At 53.8% G+C, this 18,483-nt stretch overlaps 6 protein-coding genes across 6 annotated transcripts; 3 read left to right on the top strand and 3 right to left on the bottom strand.

The window, feature by feature from the left end:
* Window positions 1–818: 818 nt before the first annotated feature.
* CLUP02_03582 (uncharacterized protein) lies at window positions 819–3,092 on the top strand (the record flags this gene model as incomplete). The annotated part of the gene is made up of 3 exons (XM_049282602.1): window positions 819–873; window positions 979–1,809; window positions 1,873–3,092. 3 exons carry the CDS (start codon window positions 819–821, stop codon window positions 3,090–3,092), a joined length of 2,106 nt encoding a protein of 701 aa, XP_049139745.1.
* A 491-nt stretch (window positions 3,093–3,583) lies between these two features.
* On the bottom strand, window positions 3,584–5,875 carry CLUP02_03581 (RNA recognition domain-containing protein; the record flags this gene model as incomplete). Its single annotated transcript, XM_049282601.1, has 1 exon — window positions 3,584–5,875. One exon carries the CDS (start codon window positions 5,873–5,875, stop codon window positions 3,584–3,586), a length of 2,292 nt encoding a protein of 763 aa, XP_049139744.1.
* Window positions 5,876–6,378: 503 nt separating this feature from the next.
* Window positions 6,379–9,607, top strand: CLUP02_03580 (uncharacterized protein; the record flags this gene model as incomplete). The annotated part of the gene is made up of 2 exons (XM_049282600.1): window positions 6,379–9,091; window positions 9,153–9,607. The coding sequence occupies 2 exons, from the start codon at window positions 6,379–6,381 to the stop codon at window positions 9,605–9,607; spliced, it is 3,168 nt and encodes a 1,055-aa protein (XP_049139743.1).
* Window positions 9,608–9,873: 266 nt separating this feature from the next.
* Window positions 9,874–12,836, bottom strand: CLUP02_03579 (GPI ethanolamine phosphate transferase; the record flags this gene model as incomplete). The annotated part of the gene is made up of 8 exons (XM_049282599.1): window positions 9,874–10,909; window positions 10,967–11,229; window positions 11,289–11,524; window positions 11,577–11,947; window positions 12,000–12,127; window positions 12,180–12,471; window positions 12,526–12,570; window positions 12,625–12,836. 8 exons carry the CDS (start codon window positions 12,834–12,836, stop codon window positions 9,874–9,876), a joined length of 2,583 nt encoding a protein of 860 aa, XP_049139742.1.
* A 984-nt stretch (window positions 12,837–13,820) lies between these two features.
* On the bottom strand, window positions 13,821–14,316 carry CLUP02_03578 (uncharacterized protein; the record flags this gene model as incomplete). The annotated part of the gene is made up of 3 exons (XM_049282598.1): window positions 13,821–13,960; window positions 14,014–14,064; window positions 14,133–14,316. The coding sequence occupies 3 exons, from the start codon at window positions 14,314–14,316 to the stop codon at window positions 13,821–13,823; spliced, it is 375 nt and encodes a 124-aa protein (XP_049139741.1).
* An 888-nt stretch (window positions 14,317–15,204) lies between these two features.
* On the top strand, window positions 15,205–17,737 carry CLUP02_03577 (MIZ/SP-RING zinc finger; the record flags this gene model as incomplete). Its single annotated transcript, XM_049282597.1, has 8 exons — window positions 15,205–15,219; window positions 15,515–15,620; window positions 15,739–16,029; window positions 16,196–16,543; window positions 16,595–16,902; window positions 16,976–17,081; window positions 17,136–17,361; window positions 17,635–17,737. 8 exons carry the CDS (start codon window positions 15,205–15,207, stop codon window positions 17,735–17,737), a joined length of 1,503 nt encoding a protein of 500 aa, XP_049139740.1.
* Between the last annotated feature and the right edge of the window lie 746 nt (window positions 17,738–18,483).

Raw genomic sequence — 18,483 nt, 5'->3', positions numbered from 1 at the left:
GTGGCTGCTAGAGAATGAACGGGACTAAGGTAACCTAGAGATACCAAAATACTTGGAACACTTTGCTCTCACATGCCAAGATCACTATTGTTCGGAGCTCTTTCGACTGAGGTGCCTGCAATTTTCTCTACCGCCCACGAAATGACAGCATTGAGCAGCAAATGCTGAAAGCCTGGAAGCCCCCACATGTCGCCTGAGCCACACTTTACATTTTAATAGAATCAATACGGGCCCCACCTTTCAATGCTCGCTGTCTTTGATTCTTTCAGGGACCTCCTTTGAGAGGAACGTAGTTTTGGGGGCTCTTTGACCGGGGGATTGATTGCCCCTCTGATTGAATGTGGGAACGTGCTTTCACTTTCATGCTCCCAAAATGCCCAGACCCGCGCGTCAGGGTCGGGTCGGGCCTGTATTGTCGACCGATGTGTCGAAACTGAGTGTCGGACCCAGAAGAGGAGAAAGTCGCGGCAGGAGGAGCGTCACCCAAGTAGCAGTACCTCACAGGCTCACACCTCATCGAACGGGAGTACGGAGTAGCGGCTGCTAAACGCCTGTACTAAAATCTTGATTGATCCATCTTATTCCAGTCCCGTACCTAAGTACCTAAGTACCTTCTTACTGCCTACCTCCCATGAGCTATCTTTTATCCTTCCAACATTACGACAATTGCCTTAAAATCCTATTCTTGACGCAAATCCTCATGGCCGGCTCCGACGATTTGCTTTCCCGCAGAGCTTGAGGTCCCTATTCCCCCTCATTATTTGCGCCGTCCAGATGATATTGCGTCTTGGCCGTGTCCAACCATCCGTCGCGCTTGGATGACAGGCGACTCAATTCGCGCCGTCGTCATTATCTCCAGCCTGCGCCAAACTAGTACCAAAAACCCCCAGCTGCTTCGAAAAATTAGCTTGTGATCCGACCGACCGCGATACGATATTGTGCCACTCAACCTCGCCTCGACATACACGACCCAGCGAGTCGTCATGACGGTCGCCGATGCGGTCATCGCTGCCGAGCCAGCGGCACGACCGGGCGACGATGGAAAGGACCTGCAGAACTGGTCTTCCCTCATCGGCATCATCACCGCCATCGTCGGCAACGTCCTTATCGCACTCGCCCTCAACGTCCAGCGATACGCCCACCTTCGACTTCACCGTGAACGCATCCGGGTCCGACGTAGGGCGAAAGAGGCTCTCAAGCATGCGCCGAGTGGAGGCCAGACGGGGCCATATGGATCCGTTGGCGGAGGTGGAAGAGGAGGAGATACAGATGGAGACTTACCAGAGAACGGGCAGATTACGGACCACGATGCCGGCGAATCCGAGCCTCTGAGAAGATCATTCCGTTCCGAAGAGTCCGCTGGCTCCGACTACTCCGGCGACGAGGAGAAGGCCCCTTCGACATATCTCCAGTCGCCGTACTGGTGGGCGGGTCAGATCCTGATTACATTGGGCGAGCTGGGCAACTTTTTGGCGTACGGCTTCGCGCCCGCTTCCATTGTGTCGCCCCTAGGCGTCGTCGCCCTGATTTCCAACTGCATTATTGCGCCGATACTATTCAACGAGAAGTTCAGGCGGCGCGACTTTGGTGGTGTCGTCATCGCCGTGGCGGGAGTAGTCGTTGTAGTTTTGAGTGCCAAGCAGGAGGAGACAAAGCTCGACCCCGACGATGTGTGGGACGCGATCACGACTTTGGCATTCGAAATATACTTGGCGGTAACGATCTCGCTGATTGTCATCCTAATGTGGGCGAGCCCGAGGTATGGTCACCGGACTATCCTGATTGATCTGGGCCTGGTGGGATTATTTGGTATGTACTTCCCGCGTTGGACGGGCGTACGAACGATGATATCCTAATCTTTGTTTCTTTTAGGCGGCTTCACGGCTCTTTCGACCAAGGGCTTGTCTTCAATATTATCAACGACTCTCCTGGCTGCATTCAAGACCCCCGTCGCATGGGCACTGATCTTCATCCTACTCTTCACGGCAGTGATGCAGGTGCGCTACGTCAACAAGTCACTTCAGAGATTCAGCTCGACCCAAGTCATCCCCATCCAGTTCGTTCTCTTCACTCTCAGCGTCATCATTGGCAGCGCCGTGCTCTACCGCGACTTTGAGAGAACCTCAGCTGAGCAAGCTGGGAAATTCGTTGGAGGCTGCCTGCTTACCTTCTTTGGCGTCTTCCTCATTACTAGTGGTAGAGTTGAGGAAGACATGGATGATGGCATGTCTGATGTGGATGGCGTGGAGGAGACCATTGGCCTGGCTGAGCAAGACGGCTACAGTCCGACACAACCGCTCGCACCTTCTTCCACCTCCATTCCCTCGTCAATCTCACGCCGGTCGTCTCGAGCCTCAAACGGGAACAACGTAAACAACGGGTCAAAGCCGTTCAGTTTACAGCGTGACTCCGGTATTCCAACCCTTCGCGTTCCTACAGCAGCTTCAGCGGGAAACATTACGGGCGCCGAGTCAGAACCGCTATTAGCCAACCCCTGGAGCAACTCGGCGACAGAAGAAATCCTTCCCCCGCCAGGCGTCAGGACCATATCAGACGAGTCTATCCATACCTTCCCTGGCTTCGGCTTCTCCCCGTCAGAGCCGACAACGCCTTACTACGACGGCCAGATCCAACCTAGATATCCTACAAACCCAACAGACAGACCCGTTACACCACGCACATCACTACCACCCCGACCTCACAGCCACAACTACCCAGGGCCCCTCTTCTCCCCCTCCCCTCTCTCCTCTACCGTGAGTGCCGTCGTCAAGGACACTCTTCTCAGGAACGCAGAGAGTCCGCTCCTGCGTAGGCCGTCGGTGCGTCGGCTGCGTTCCAGCATCAGAGCGAGCCTCTTCATGCCCGAAGACAATAGCGAGAACGCAGATGTCGACGCCGAGAGGCAAAATCTAGTAAGCAGAGGGGAAGATCAGGACGGTGGCATCGCGGAGCGCAGTCGCACGGCGGGCGAGGGCGCCTCTCGTGAACAAGTCACTGGAAGGCAGCGGAGCCTAAGTGATACGCTGGGCGACTTTTTCAGGGTAAAGAAGAAGAGGAGGGACGGCGGTACAGATCCGGAAGAAGAGGTTTGAGGAAGGGCAAGAGTGCACTTGGATTGCCGCCGATGTTTGTGAATTCAAATGGGATTTTGGGAGGGAGGCGTCATCATTGTTTTTTTTCCCGCCAAGCATTGCATATCGGCGTTCCTGGTAGAGAGAAAGTTTGCCATTCGGAATACTGCGTGCGGTGGTGTCACACTCACATCACACCTGTCCATTATTTTTAAAGGCGCGTGTGGAAGGAACTGGGGTTTGTTTTTGCCGTGTAGGTATATAGACAATTTGTTAATAAGGAACCCGCGCGTACTACTTGTGCGTACGAAGTCTACTTCAACATCACGCCAACTTGTCATTTTACCTGAATGAGCATAAAGATGGTAAGTTCACGATGAAGCAGAGAGTATTTACCGTGTAAATTTGAATTTCGATACTTTTGAATAACCTTTGTGATGCATGAAACATCTAAATAACAAGTCGCCCATAATTATCTTCCCCACACAAGAACTGCCCTTTGATCGAATACCCTAGCCTCGGGATGAAGCCTTCTTCTTCCTCATCAGTCGCTTCCTCGCAATGAGCAGCGGCTTGACATCTTCACGGTCAACCTTGCTCGCGGGCGTCTTGTCACCACTAGACTTTTCTCCGTTCTCCTCCTTCTCTGCCCTGGGTCCCTTGTTCATGTTTCCCTTCTTTCCCTTCTTGCCCTTCTTCTGGTCCTTGATAGAAGCCATGTTGGGTAGCTCCTTGCCGCCGGCCGTCTTGTCGAACTTGCCGCCCTTTTTCCCGTTCTGCGCGGCCTGAGGAGCCGCCTGGGAGTTGGGCTTGTTGCGGTCCAGGTTCTTCTCATTGGCCTTGCGACGAGCGACAACCGAGGCGTTCTCGATAGCGAACTCGACAATCAGGCGCTGCTTCTTGCCGTGCTCATTCTCCATCTGGTAGCCGTTGAGGAAGCGCAGGCCCATGAGCGCCCAGCGGTGGGACGAGTACTCGATGAAACCGTATCCGCGGGACTTGCCGCCGCTCGCCTCGGGGACCTTGGTGCCCTCGCGGCTCTCAAACTCGATCTTGGCCTGGCGGACGATACCCTTGCGTTTGAGCTTGCGGTCGTGCTCAGCCTCCTTGTCCTCCTTTGCGCTTCTGACCTTCTCCTCCTTGGACAGGGGCTGACGTCTGCCCTCCTTGACATCTGTGGCGAACTCGACGCAGGCCTTGCGAGCCAACTCCTTGAGCTCCTTGCCGCCGATGTTGCGGGGGATGTTGCGGACAGCCAGACGGGTGAGACTGATGTGCAGCGAAGGGTTGCTCTGAACGAGCTTCTTGCGCTGCTTGGCGCTGTCCTCTCTCATCTTTACCTCGTTGGGCGTGAGCTTGTGGTACAGGGCAGATCTAGTATCGAGCTGTCCCTCGTTAAGCAGGAAAAGACGACGCTTGTCCTTCTCACGTCTCTTGGCACTGCCGTCGGCGGCCAAGCGCTCGGCGTCATCTTTGCTGACTGCCTGAGCAACCTGCAACAAACGGCCCTCCAAGGTGTAACGGCCGTCGGAGTCTGCGGACTCGTCCTGCAACACAGAGTGCTTTGTGGGCAGGGTGTTGACTTGTGTACGCGGCGCGCCCTTGATGCAGGCTTTTGAGTCTTCCTCGCTGACGAAGCAGACAAACCCGGTACCCGCCGGTCTGTCAGTTGCGCGATCCATCACTACGCGAGCATATCTGACGGCACCGAATTTAGCGAAGTGCTCCTTTAATTGGTCGTCCGTAACGGTAAAGGGCAGGTTTCGAATGAAGAGTGTTGATGTGTTGTCGGTAGATTGCGTTTTCTTGACGTGCTTCTTCTCTTCCTCGTCTTCGCTGTCTTCCTCTCCGTCGGAAAGCTCCTCATCATCCTCGTCGTCTTCGTCTTCGTCCTCATTCTCGTCATCCTCGTCCTCGAGGTTCATGATATGGTTCTTCATGAAGTTTTCCAGATCTGCGTCAGCTCCGGTGAGCTCCTTGCTGGCATTCTCGTCTTCGGCTGCATCTTCCTCCTCCTCCTCCTCCCCCCCCTCCTCGTTCTTCTTCTTTGAATCTCTTTCCTCTTCCCTCGCGCCGTTGGCCTTTTCCCATTCGTCCTTGCCCACAGCCCAATCAACGGCAATGGTTCTTCCGTCAATGGTCTTTCCGTTCATCTCCAAAGCCTTCTCAGCATTTTTCCTGCCGCGAAGGGTAACGAAACCAAATCCTTTGAGCTTGCCCTTGTTCTGGGGAAGATCGGCGAACTTGACAATGCCATAGGCGCGGAAAAGCGCACCCAGCTGCGCAGAAGACTTGATAGACCAAGGAAGGTTGCGAATGATTAGCTTCGGGGCTTTCCTCGCTTCCTCAAGATCATCCGCACGCTTTTGCTTTGCGCTAGATGCGGCCGCGCCAACGGCACTCTCCTTTGCGTCACGAGTTCTAGCTTCGGCAACATCGACCTTGATGCGGCGTCCCTCCCAGAGAATGTTGTTGAGCTTCTTCTTGGCCTCCGTAGCATCTTCAGCATCTGTCAATGTAACGAAGCCATAGCCTCGGGAAGCTTTGGTCGCCTTGTCGAGAACAACGGTCGCATGCTTGACAGGGAAATGTTCGGAGAAGAAATCGGTGAGCGATTCGCTGGTGGCGGTCGCAGGCAGGGAGCGAACGAAAAGAGAGCGATTGGCTTCTGTTCGGGCCTTCTTGGCTTTCGGTTCCGACACAGCGTCTGCGGCGATGTTCTCTGCAACGGCGGCTGCGACGAGAGCATCGTGCTCGTCTTCCTCAGCTCGAGACCGCTTAAGCGGCTTTCCGGGAGACGACATGTTGTACAGTAATAATCGGGAAAGAAAGAAATCTCTGCGAACGGCTTCCCAAGAGAAAGAACGGGATCAGTTCAAGTTGAAAACACCAACTACCGTAGGTTGTGGAGAGGCTTCGTTCTCTGCGCAGGAAATGGCTGGCAATTCGCTGCTGCCAAATTCTTCGATAAGGATTTTTTTCTAAGCTTATCACCACGTGCGGGCACTCGAAGTCGGGAAGCGGGGATGAGGTCCACCGACCCCGCGCTATACCTGTTCCGGAAGTCTATTGACTCGCCCGTTGCAGACTGGATAAAAACAAAAACGCGCCGGGGGGTAAGTCACCCACTGTAATTGTGTGCGTTGACAGCTAATTCGCGAACGGGGCGCCTGTCATCCATCCTTGAGACTAATCAACAAACACATCATTTTTTGGCTTCATTAACAACGACAACTTTTCCGAAGTTTCACGCGGTCTCGACCAATCCGCCGCCATATAACGACAATACACGACGACAAACCTCATTATGCCGGCACGAGTATCGACAAGGTCCACGAGGACCTCAGCGGCAGTGTCGCACAAATCCTCAGCAGCGACCCTTGGCTCCCGAGCATCAACAGCATCCCGCTCCTCATCAGTCGCCGCAGATATCCCGACCGAAAGACCGGACAGTGAGCTCCGCGGCCAAGTATGCGCCGTGTTCCGCGATGCGCAAAGAAATACAGCATCGCACCGCAAGTTGGTTGTCACATTGCGCAAGATCCAGGAAGCTTGCGCATACGAACCGACCAGTCTGAAGAAGACCGCAGCAAGCGACTTCGATGAGGAAGCCTTCAACTCCGAGTTCGTCCGATGTGTCCTAAGAGTCATGCCTATCAAGAAGGCAGAGAGTGTTGGAGAGAAGACCATTCGGTTTGTCGGATTCTTCCTTAGACACGCCAACGACAAAGACAACGAGATTCTTGGAGAGGTCGACGAGGATGCTAGCATCATGCCCGAGACCCCCAGCACAAGACTCACAAGCTATCTCATGAGCACAATTTTGCCCCTGATGACGGCCAAGGACAAGTTTGTGCGATACCGATCCACCCAGTTGATCTCTCATATCATCAACTCCCTCGACGCCATCGACGACGATCTCTTCCAAAAACTTCGCCATGGTCTTCTTAAGCGTATCCGTGACAAGGAGGCAATGGTTCGTGCACAGGCGGTTCTGGGTCTGGGACGTTTGGCCGGCAATCAGGTTGATGCCGCCGCGAATGAGGATGATAGCGAGGACGACGAGGCCAGCGGCCTTCTCGAGAAGCTGCTAGAGGTCATACAGAACGATCCTAGCGCAGATGTGAGAAGGTCACTTCTCGTCAATCTCCCTATTCTCCCATCCACCCTACCATACTTGCTCGAACGCGCTAGAGACCAGGATGCTTTGACTCGCAGAGCGGTCTACTCGCGACTGCTTCCCGCCCTCGGCGACTTCCGACATCTCTCTCTCTCAATGAGAGAGAAACTCCTCAGATGGGGTCTCCGCGACAGAGACGAGAATGTCCGCAAATCGGCGGGCAGGCTGTTCCGTGAACGCTGGATCGAGGACTGCGCTGGTGTTCCGCCGCCTGAGGAGGGCGCGCCACCCGCTGAACCTGCACCGCCAAACTTCGACGGTCTTCACGAGCTCCTAGAGCGTATCGACGTCGTGAACTCTGGAGTGGAAAATGGCGTTGCCCTCGAAGCGATGAAGGGATTCTGGGAGGGTAGACCCGATTACAGAGAAGCTGTCACCTTTGATAAGAACTTTTGGGAGACGCTCTCTGCAGAGTCAGTCTTTACCGCTCGAAGTTTCAACGACTTCTGCAGAACCGAGGGCAATGGCAAGTACGAGTCACTGGTCGAGGAGAAGCTGCCTGAAGTGACTACGCTCGCATTCTATCTGGAAAGATACCTCGGCGTTCTGATTGAGGCTATCAAGAGGGTCTCTCAGGCAGATAGCGAAGAAGATGAAGAAGAGGACACGGTAGAGCAAGAGTTCATTGTTGAGCAGATGCTCCACATTGCCATCACTCTTGACTACTCCGATGAGGTTGGCCGTCGCAAGATGTTTGCGCTCCTCCGCCAATCCCTCTCAGTCCCCGAGCTCCCTGACGATGTAACAAAACTCACGATCAACGTTCTCCGAGACATTTGTGCTCCGGACAACGCCGGTGAGAAAGAGTTCTGCTCAGTGGTATTGGAGGCTGTTGCCGACGTTCATGATACTATCGTTGACGACCCAGCGCCTGATGACCGTACCGACGACAGCTTTCACTCGGCGAGATCCGAGGTCAGTGGTGACACCACCCCCACGAGGAGTGGGAGCCGGAACAAGAGTCCCGAGCTCAGTGAAGAAGAGGCCAGGGCAAAGGCGGTCAAGGAAATTATGATCAACATGAAGTGTCTGCATATTGTGCAGTGCATGTTATCAAACGTCGCTGGCGACCTGCAGCAGAACGACCACCTGGTGTCGATGCTTAACAATCTCGTCGTCCCAGCTGTGCGAAGTCACGAAGCACCCGTCCGTGAGAGGGGTCTCGTCTGCTTAGGTCTCTGTTCCCTGCTCGACAGGTCACTGGCCGAGGAGAACCTGACGCTGTTCATGCACTTCTTTACCAAGGGCCACACTGCCCTACAAATCACCGCGTTGCAAATTCTCACTGATATCCTCAACGTCCATGGCGCTCAGCTTTTGAGCTCAACGCCAGCGTTGCTCAAGATCTACATCAAGGCGCTCAAGTCGGGCATCAGATCCCCCGAGGTCCAGGCTGCCGCTACCTTGGCGGTATCCAAGCTGCTTCTGGGCCGTGTTGTCACGGATCAGGAAGCTTCAGCGGAAATGCTCAAGACGCTGGTTGTCCAATACTTCGATCCTGTCACTGCATCCAACCAGAGCGTCAGGCAGGCTCTCAACTATTTCCTGCCCGTGTTCTGCTACTCGCGGGCGGAGAACCAGGATCTCATGCGCACCGTCGCTCTGGACGCCCTGCATGCCTTGTTGAACGTCCGTGAGAATTTGGAGGACGATGACGCCGATGTCAATGAGGAGATGGAGAGTCTGACGACGATTGGTGCTTGCCTGGTGGACTGGACTGATCCTCGCAAGTGCTTCAACCCTGCTACTGGGCTCGACTTGGAGAAGAAGACTGTTAATGGTGATATTCATCTGGAATTCGCTCTAGACATTCTGGACCGCTTAGGCGGAAACTTGAGCAGTAGGTTATTTCATTGTGATCCACTCATGTTCAGAACATCAGCGCTAACCCACAATCTCAGAGGAAGAGAAAAAGGTGGTCGCACCCCTCCTCGGAAAGCTTTACATCTCGCCTACAAGCACAGAAGAAAAGATCAGGGAGGTTTACGACGAGATCACCATTGCCGTCAACGACAAACTCGTCACCGACACCACAGGCCGCAACGCCCTCAACAAGATCCACGTCAGCCTAGGCAAGATCGTCGCCAATCTCGGCGAGCAGCAGGACGGCGAGCCGCGCCGCATGAGCAGGAGCGTCTCCGTCGCCATGTCGCGTGCGGACTCGGTCGCGCCGTCTGTCGCCGGTTCTGTCGCGTCCTCGAGGCTGCACGACGCCGACGAGGACAAGACCATTACGATGGAGCCTGATATTAAGGAGGAAGACGAGAATAGCGATGATACCGTGATTCAGAACACGCGGCAGGATGACGGTGACTCGATTGTGAGCGAGCTGCTCTCGGATGAGGAGGGCGCGTGAGTGAGTATCATGGCAAATGGGATGGGTTCTTTCAATTCGGGTGGTATGTTTTTGGCTTGACGGATACCTATCCCCGGATCCCGGGAGCATTGCGGAACGGTTTTCTCTACAAGAATTTATGATCTATGTACTAGTAATGATGAACTCCTTGCAGGATTGACAATGTATTTGCTGTTTTCATCCTTTTCAACGCGTTCTGCTTAGTATTACAAGCCTGCCACTACCTACGGCAGGTAGTTGGCGAATAGTGGTGAATGCTTCGTATATCAAGCCGATCCCAAACGGTACAATAAACCAGCAAATACGACGTTGACGAGAAGATGCTGGCCGATGGTCCAGGCCATGCAGTACAGGTACTTCGGCGAAAATACGGTCCAGACAAACAGGTGCGTCCGCAGCGCCTCGCACGCCACCATGACGAACGCGACGCTGCACGCCGTAAACAAGGTCGTGTGCCCTATGTGTCGCAAAAACACGTACCTGCCTTCGTCGCTGCCGGCTCTGCGGCCGCGGTACTGCAGGAGGAGCAGGTTCGTCGCGGACGCCCAGTAGATGGGGCCGACCCAGTTGCTCACAAAGGTCAGGATGCCGACGGCGACGACGTCGAAGCCCCCCACGCCGTTGTAGGCGCTCGAGAGATCGACGGAGGAGATTGCGTTTGTGCCGCCAAAGGCGAAGAAGGAGGCGTACTGGAGGAGGAGGGAGGTCGTAGATAGGAGGGGCAGGGAGAGGTCGAGAGAGGCGAGAAGAGGTAGTTGGAGGGTGAAGAGGAGGAGGAGGGGGATGTTCGTGACGCGGGATTGGGTTGCGAGGAGGAGGGTGATGAGGTGGTGAAGGAGGGGGGATGTGTGCCGTGATTCGGTCTTTGGGTTGGAGAGGGCTAGGTAGGATGAGTAGAGGGCTGCGGCGCCGATGCCGGCGAAGACGAGGCGGGCTCTGGTGACGAGGGAGATGCCCTGGGTTAGGGTGTTGAGGGTTGCTAGGGGCCCGGTCACGAGCTCCGGTGCGTCTTCGTTGGTAAAGGCGAGCTTGAACGTGAAGGCGGAGAGGACTAGAAGAGCCGACGCAGCTGTCACGCCGGCGCGGGGAAGGCCGCGGAGTTTTCTAAGTAGTTGTACAAAAAGGAAAAGATAGGTTACGCTGACAAGGGCCCAAAGGATGGGAGGGCGTGTAACGATGAAGGTTTTAGCAATATCGGGCTCGCCGGCGTGCTTCTGGCCTGTTTGGTTCCATCCCCGGATCAGTCTAGTTGCTATCAGGGCGATGAGAAGAGATGCTAGTGTTCCTGATGGCGACCGGGTGCTGTAGCCCATGTCAGTCTTTGTGATTGTGAGTGCTAACAGTATGCTTGGCACTTACGACTGCATCTTTTTGATGCCCATGGAGCCCAGCCAGGCCGATGTGGCCCAATACCAGAAATGGTGTTCTTCTTCTACGTAACTGCTCGCGAACATCATGATGCCGTACGTAACTGAGATGGCCAGTAGCGGTATCAAACTAAGTCGAGCGCCGAATATCAGGGAACTGGCAACGAAGCCGACAACTGCTTCGCCGATATGTAACCTTCCCATGTCGTAGTTGCTGGCCATGCTGCTCATCAGATCCTGCGCTCTGCTGAGCCACTATTGGATGTCAGCACAGATTCGTGGTTTGATGCACTGAGGTCAGGGTGTTGACGTACCTTTGACATGGCTTCACGCCAGGTTGGATCTAACTCGGCCTCGCCATCCATGGTTTTGAGTGCATCATTGACGCGGTGCCATTCACAAGCTAGCTCCTGGGCATCATCCCGGGGATTTGAGCACGTTTTTTGATCAAAGGTAGACCCCAAGTCAAACATCTCGGAGCCAAAAGTTACTGTCACAATGTTCAGTATCTGCCGGGCATTGCGGACGAGCAGTTGGATCTGATCATTTCCTGTCAAGTGTGAGCCACTACGTAACCGAAGCTGGAGCCTGCATAAACTCACTGTCGGGCCAGAAAGGCAGGAAGTCGGATATGAAGGCGCCAAGGTTATTTTGCGGCACCGGAAAGCCCAGCAGAGCACCGAGGGTGGGTGCCAGGTCTGACTGCTCAATCTTGGTGTAGTAGGAGAAGTCCTCTCGAAACGGAACAGGAGCTTGGAGGTTCCGTTGCAAAGCCTTTAGTTTAGGAGAGATAAAAACGAGCGCCGGAGAGGTTTCTCCGGGAGAAGAAGCTCCATGATTGCCGGCATCGTTCATGCCGTGATCTCCGCAGAGAACCATCAATGTGGAAGCCATATGTTTTCGTGATTCCATGGCGTTGTATATACGCTTCACAATACCGTCCATCTCATGTTGCTTGGGTACCATGTGTGAGCTAACTGTAGTCAGCAAGGGAGATTCGGAAGGCGATCCAAAGCTAATCTTACCTTCGCGGTCCTGATTTATGCCCGATGTGATCGAGCCCAAGGTAGTGGAGAACTAACGTGCTCCAATCGTCATTCTTCAGCTCGCTGTCTATGTGCCTGGTGACATTGTTGTCCACTTCGGTGAAGTCCTTGGACCAGTCAGTTAAGGGACAGCAAGGGATGATCATGAAGACGACGCACTGCTACGAAGAAGCTCGCGGTGCCATCGGCACGGTCAAAAGTGCCCGGGAAGAGCTTCAGCCATGTGTCATCGCCGTACATGAGCATTTTCCCCGTCTCCTTGGCTTTCATCTGGGCAAGCCAGGTATCTTGAGCAGCGAGAGTCGAGGACGAATCTGCTTCGTCCAGGTTCAAGATGACGTCCAGGAAAGACGGGATTGAGCCAGTGGTGATGGCTTTGATTCTGGGCATGGTGACGGTTGGTGACCGCGCATACGCCGTGAAAGGTAGGGCGGCACCATCGCGGATGAGCCTATAACATGGTTAACACGGTGAGAGTGAGACGGTAGAGTGCTCGTCCGCGTACTCTTGAGTGTATGTGAAGCCGGTGCCATTCAAGTATACGAAGTCGCTGTGATGATGTTAGTATTGTCAAAAGCCTGGGGGCACTGTGAGCCGCATTTACCTTCGCAACGCATCAACGACCATAAAAATGAGGCGGTCGAAGGGTGCCTGTGGCGGCGGGCCAAATTCAAGGGTCTCATATTGAGCCAAACCTGGTAGAACCGGCTTATACGGAAAGAAACCGGTAGCAAACGTGAAAACCGCCAGTGGAATCAGGATGTTGGCGATTGTGAGAAGAGCTGCCAGGAAGCCCGGGCCGTACCGAAAAGACATGTTCGTCGCGTATCCATCAAGATGACCTTTGGCCGCAGAATGGCAATACGAAAGCCTCGTTTACTTTCAGTATATTATTGAAGTCGTCGAGTTGTTTGATGGCTTGAGAATAGAGTCATCGCGTTCAGAAAGCAGCTGCCTTATTCGATCATGATGCGACAAGGGATGAAAGGCGCGCAAACCATGGTGAGATGGAAGACGGGTGAAGTTGCCAATCTGCAGGCAACGGTGGCAGTTCCGTCAAGGTTCTCGGGATCCAGTCGCTTAGACCCCAAATGGGCAAAGCGAGTGTCCGGCAGGCGGAGCAAATAGCTAAAGAGTATGCGCAAGGTATCCGTAGGGATGGTAAGGTATCGAGGTACGGAGTAATCAGGTAGATAATTACCCTGGTACATCGCTAGGCATGATGGACATAACAGGACCTCGGGAGCTGAGAGGACACTGTAACAGCTCTTGCACAGGGATGACATGCACCGAACTGGAGGGAGTCGCGCCCGAACGATGATTGGTCGAGAACATGGTAGGGGAGTCCGAGCAGAGAGAACCCCGGCCGATACGACCAGTAGGTAATATTGTTCCGCTTCACCCGGCACAGGACTGAGTATCAATGAATGAAGTACGTTGAAATAGTATTGAACGTGGAGTAATTGGAGGTTGATAGTGATTTTTCATTATTCGTCTGGCAGCTATTTGGCCATGCCCAGCGCCATGTCTACCGGTCTATCAACTGTTTGACCGCGTCTCCAATGTACTCTCTCAATGGGGTGAAAAGTGTGAAATGACCCCCCAAAATAACCGATGAAAATTTTAGTATCCCACTATTCACAAGAACGCCGGAAAAGGAATTGGATATGTCCAGGAATGAGTTCCTCATCATGAGACTCGCCGAGTGAGCGCGCTACTATTTTTCTTGATCGAGCGCGACTCTTCGCCCATGATGCTGCAAAAGGCGAGGGGAATAACCAGTGAAAGGACAACAAGCCTTTACTTTCTCTTGGAGACTCCGCCCTTGGAGCCTCCGCGACGATCGCTGTACTTGGGGAAGACGACCTTGGAAGTCTTCTTCCTTTGCTTCTGAATTCTTCCAGAGCGACGCTTGGGTTTCGCCGAGTCAACGTCCATGGCTGTGACGAGAGTCAGTCTTTGTGACGGGAATTATCGAGTGAGCTCAGCTTACAGGTGTCATCCGCCTTGGCCTCCTTCTTCTCATCGTCACCGTTGATTTCCGCTTTTGGAATGTCAGTTTCGAAACTTTTTGCCTCATGGAACTGCCTTGGAAAATGGCTGGGAACTCACCATCGTCGTCATCCTCAACATCCATTTTGGTGTCTGCCTCCCTCTCAGGCTTGGGGGCCTTTGCCAATTCTAGCAGCTTCGCCGAGAGACGCTCGGCTCTGGCCTGCTCAACGGGACCAAAGACATTTGCCTTGAGTCTCTGGTTGTTCTTCTTGATAACGCTGGCTCTCGCGCTTTTGGCCATTGCTGCGGATATGTACCGGGCGGTGTAGTGTTTATGAAGGATTTGAGGAGACGTCTCGCTGTGTTTATACAGGCAAGAAGTTAACAGCAGGCTGAGTGAGGAACAACCTTGATATGTCTCGGATTACTGAGAAATGTCGAGTATTCAAGTCGGTGAGAGTGACCATGTGAAAGCAAACGGTCTTCACTGAGTGATGATAGGAAATTTTACACAGGTGGTTGCAGCCGTGCCCCGCCTGCCAATCCAGTCGTCCAGTCAGGAAGGGTATACAGGCCGCAGCGCTTTGGACGGCAGCAAAACCATCCTGGCGTCTCACTCACATGGGCTAGACCACCTTCACCTCAGTCAATCGGCCGTCGCAGGGGCTGCCGGCTATTGACACCCCCACATTCTTCCAAACACCTGGAAGGCGCCTCTGGCTGGCGGTGGTTTCCAGAACGGGACGGGCAATGACCCAGGAATTTTGGTTTCTCAAATGCGTTGTCTGCTTCTTAGGGGACACAGATGCTGAAACAACGGCGGACCGCCCACTAGAGAGTCATCGGTTCAGGCTTTCACCTGCCCGACGGGGACGTTCAACTTCCTACTCTCCCCTAAGAAAGACCACACAGAGCCGCCATTTCCTGCCTACACACTTCCCGGCCAGTGTCCACACCATCATCGAGTCTCACTAATTGTGAATCTCACCTCAGCACTTCCCTTGGATAACTCACCTTCACGCTTCACTTGCTTTAATTCAGGCCCACATCCAGAATACGGCTTGATTGCTGCTGTAGTCGCAAGGTATTCAGCTGTGGTGGGCTCCTACCCGTTCAGTAACACCCGTCTTCACAGAGCCCCCAAAGGCCGATAGTCGCGGATGACATCAAACCTTTGCTGACTCAAGAAATGGCCCCTGGCCTAGTTTGACCTCACTTCATCCGTACGCTGGACTAATGCCGTTGCTCTTACCTTGGGCGTCGATATCATATTCATATTACTGCTCGATGCAATAGAGTTCGTATCGGTGGGTAAGCGCACAAACAATTTCGCACACATCAGGGTCGTTACCTGCTATCGTTGTCGCATTTGGGAACATTGGTATATCCCTCTGCCTGTCTCCATTATCGCAAAGCCGAGAGTGAAGAAGGAAAAAAAAAAGACGGGAAGGGCAGCGCAGCAGCAGAGCCGCCACCACCACCAACAACCCACCGAGCAGTGCGGGACGGGAGCTACCTACCCTGCCCTTGCCTTCCTCGACCGACCCGACTGCAACTTCCCCACGCACTTTTGGCTCTTGCCTGTCGGCGCGCACCACGAGCCTCGTCGCTCCTGCCTCGTGTGGTCGCGCCCATGACTGTTATTTTCACTTGAGGCCCGTCGTTCTCCTTCTCTTCTTTGCTTTCCACCCATTCCTCGGCCGACGACTTTGACGCAGACAAGTATCCGCCACCTACCCCCACGGCCTGTCGACGGCGCCTCTAGGTACCAACGACCGAAGTCGATCCGACGTCGCACCTGCGAACCTTCATGAGGCCGTCACCGAAGACACCACCACAGCCCTTTCACCTCGCCCGAGAACCATGACCTCCATACAGAGGCATGAGCTCCAGGCTCTGGTCAAGCTGGTGAACAGCAACCAGCTTCTGAACCGCCAATTATCCCAAATTTGTCAGCTCAACGGGCTCACTAGCAGCGGCGTTAAGGCGGCTCTGCAAAGTCGCATCGTCAGTGGTGAGTACTTTTCCTTCTTGAGCCCTTTCGGCCGCCTGAGATACCTCCTTTTGCGCCCCTTCTCTGGCTCCAGCTGTTTCACGGGCGCTGTCGTGTCTGAGCATTGCTCCAGGCAGCGAAGTTTGCTTCTCAGAACGACCTAAGGCTAACATCTTTTGCCCGTCAGCTATCGAAGAAGCCTTCAAGAACAGCGACGCGACTCGCTTCCAGCAAATCCAACGAAGCATCGAGACCACAAGGACCGGCTCCTCCGCTTCGCCCGCCTCTCAAAAGAGTGGACGTCCCGCCACAGCGACTCCGCCAGTGTCAATGATGCGGCAAGACCAATACTGGGGGCGCAATGCCCGCCCCAGCGGTGCGAATGGCCCTGCTCTGCCCGGGTATGGATCAAGCGGTACGTCATTCCCTCAAAAGTCCTTTGAACAAACGCCTAACTTTGATGCAGGGCTCTCTTTCAAGAACAGTCCCTTCTACGAGATCCAGTTCCGGGTCGGCGATGTGCGCTCGTGCGAGGGTAGGTCGCCATTTCATGTTTCATCTTGGTCGTTGCTAAAATCCCAATCAGCTATGAGCCAGCATAGGAACATGGTCTCGATTCCAGTCAAAGTCAGCGATAATCTCAATCTGAACAGAGTTCTCGATGACAAGTCACTACGCATCATGGTCTTCTGCGCCGGAGATAGCAATGGCGTCCAGGATATCGCGTTTCCCCATCAGTCGGAGATCAAGGTCAACGGTAACGAGGTCAAGGCGAATCTCAGAGGCTTGAAGAACAAGCCAGGCTCGACAAGGCCAGTCGACATTACGAGTTATTTGCGTCTGAAAAATGACAACAGAAATCTCGTTGAGTTCACCTATGCGTTGACTCAAAAGGTGGGTTGCCTTAGATTTACGAATCTCAATACCTTGCTCCGTCTTTTACCGCTGACACTTAATTTGTTTGCAGAAATTCTATCTTGTCCTGAACATCTGCCGTATCACCTCGGCGCAGGACCTGGCCGACAACATCAAGAAGGGGCAGAAGATCCCCAAAAACAAGGTGATTGAGGAGAGTACGTTTTGCCGATTTACTCCAATATTATCAACAAGAGACTAAAACCCTCCAGTCAGCAAGAAAGCGGCGGATACAGATATCGTCACGACATCTCAAGTCCTGTCTCTCAAGTGTCCTCTATCCTACATGCGTCTTGATGTCCCGTGCCGCTCTGTCAACTGTTCGCACATCCAATGTTTCGACGCAACGTCGTACCTCCAATTGCAAGAGCAGGGTCCTCAGTGGCTTTGCCCGATTTGCAATAAACCGGCGCCATACGCACAGCTGGCCGTTGACGAGTAAGTCCCATGAATCGCCCCCACGATTTCTAGCTAACATCCGTCGAAGGTACGTAAGAGACATCCTAGCGAACACATCAAAGTCCCTAGATCAAGTCACCATTGAACCAGACGGACAATGGCGAGTGAACACAGGACAGGCCGAGAACAGGCCGACCAATGGTGGAAGCGGCCTTGTTGACGAAGACGATGATGATGACGACGACGACGACTGGGGTATCGTGGAGGTCAACCCAGTTCGCAGTCGAAACTTTGAAACTCCCAACCGGTCAGTCGCCAGCACGGCAACTCCGACGACAACGGTGATGTCTCGAGAAAGCTCGACGATGCCGCGGGGCGTGGCCACAACAAGCGCCAAGAGACTGCATTCGGATAGGGTGACAATAGACCTGACCCTATCCGACGATGATGAGCCAGCCGCACCGCCTCCGAAGCGGCAGCAACTACAGGGGCCGGGATCGAGTAACTACAACAGCAATGGTTACAGTAGCAGCATGTTTTGAGGAGGCCACCCTGGCAATCTCTATCAACGAGCTGCGAGATATGGAGCATGAGGTTAGCCGCCTCAATCAGCACGTACATACTTCCCTACCTAATGAAGGCGGATTTGTGGCTCATGTATGTGTTTTTTCTTTGGGCGTGGAAAGGGACGGATGGATAGCTGTCCAGGCGTTTAGGAGGCAAAACATATTCCAACAGCCCCAACAGCCTTATGCCATAGGCATGAATCAGGGCGATAGCAGGCGTCTGAGCAAAGCTCTACTTAGATGTGAGGTAGATGCCTCAGAAACTTTGCCAGCTTGGTACCTTAGGAAAGCGAGGGATACAAATACCAAATACTACGCTACGGATATCACATCCGTATAATGAGATGAAATCACTCTGAGGACTCTCCTCTTCGTCTACGTCCATCATTACCCGTCCGTGATCGTGTGCCAACATAACGTGCAAGTTATCTACTGTAATCCCTGTCGAATCGGAATTGGAGCTCTGGTGGGTGGACCCTGAAGAGCTTAGAGGCCAGCTCCACGGCGTTCCATGTCAAATCAGGTACGTACCCGACCTCGCTCTTTCAGGTACCTACCTACCTTGGTAGCGGCTTCAATCGTTCATCCGCCTCCA

This window comes from Colletotrichum lupini, chromosome 2 (assembly GCF_023278565.1).
Source record: "Colletotrichum lupini chromosome 2, complete sequence".
Lineage (NCBI taxonomy): Eukaryota > Fungi > Ascomycota > Sordariomycetes > Glomerellales > Glomerellaceae > Colletotrichum > Colletotrichum lupini.
This window is presented reverse-complemented; position numbering and strand designations above follow the sequence as displayed.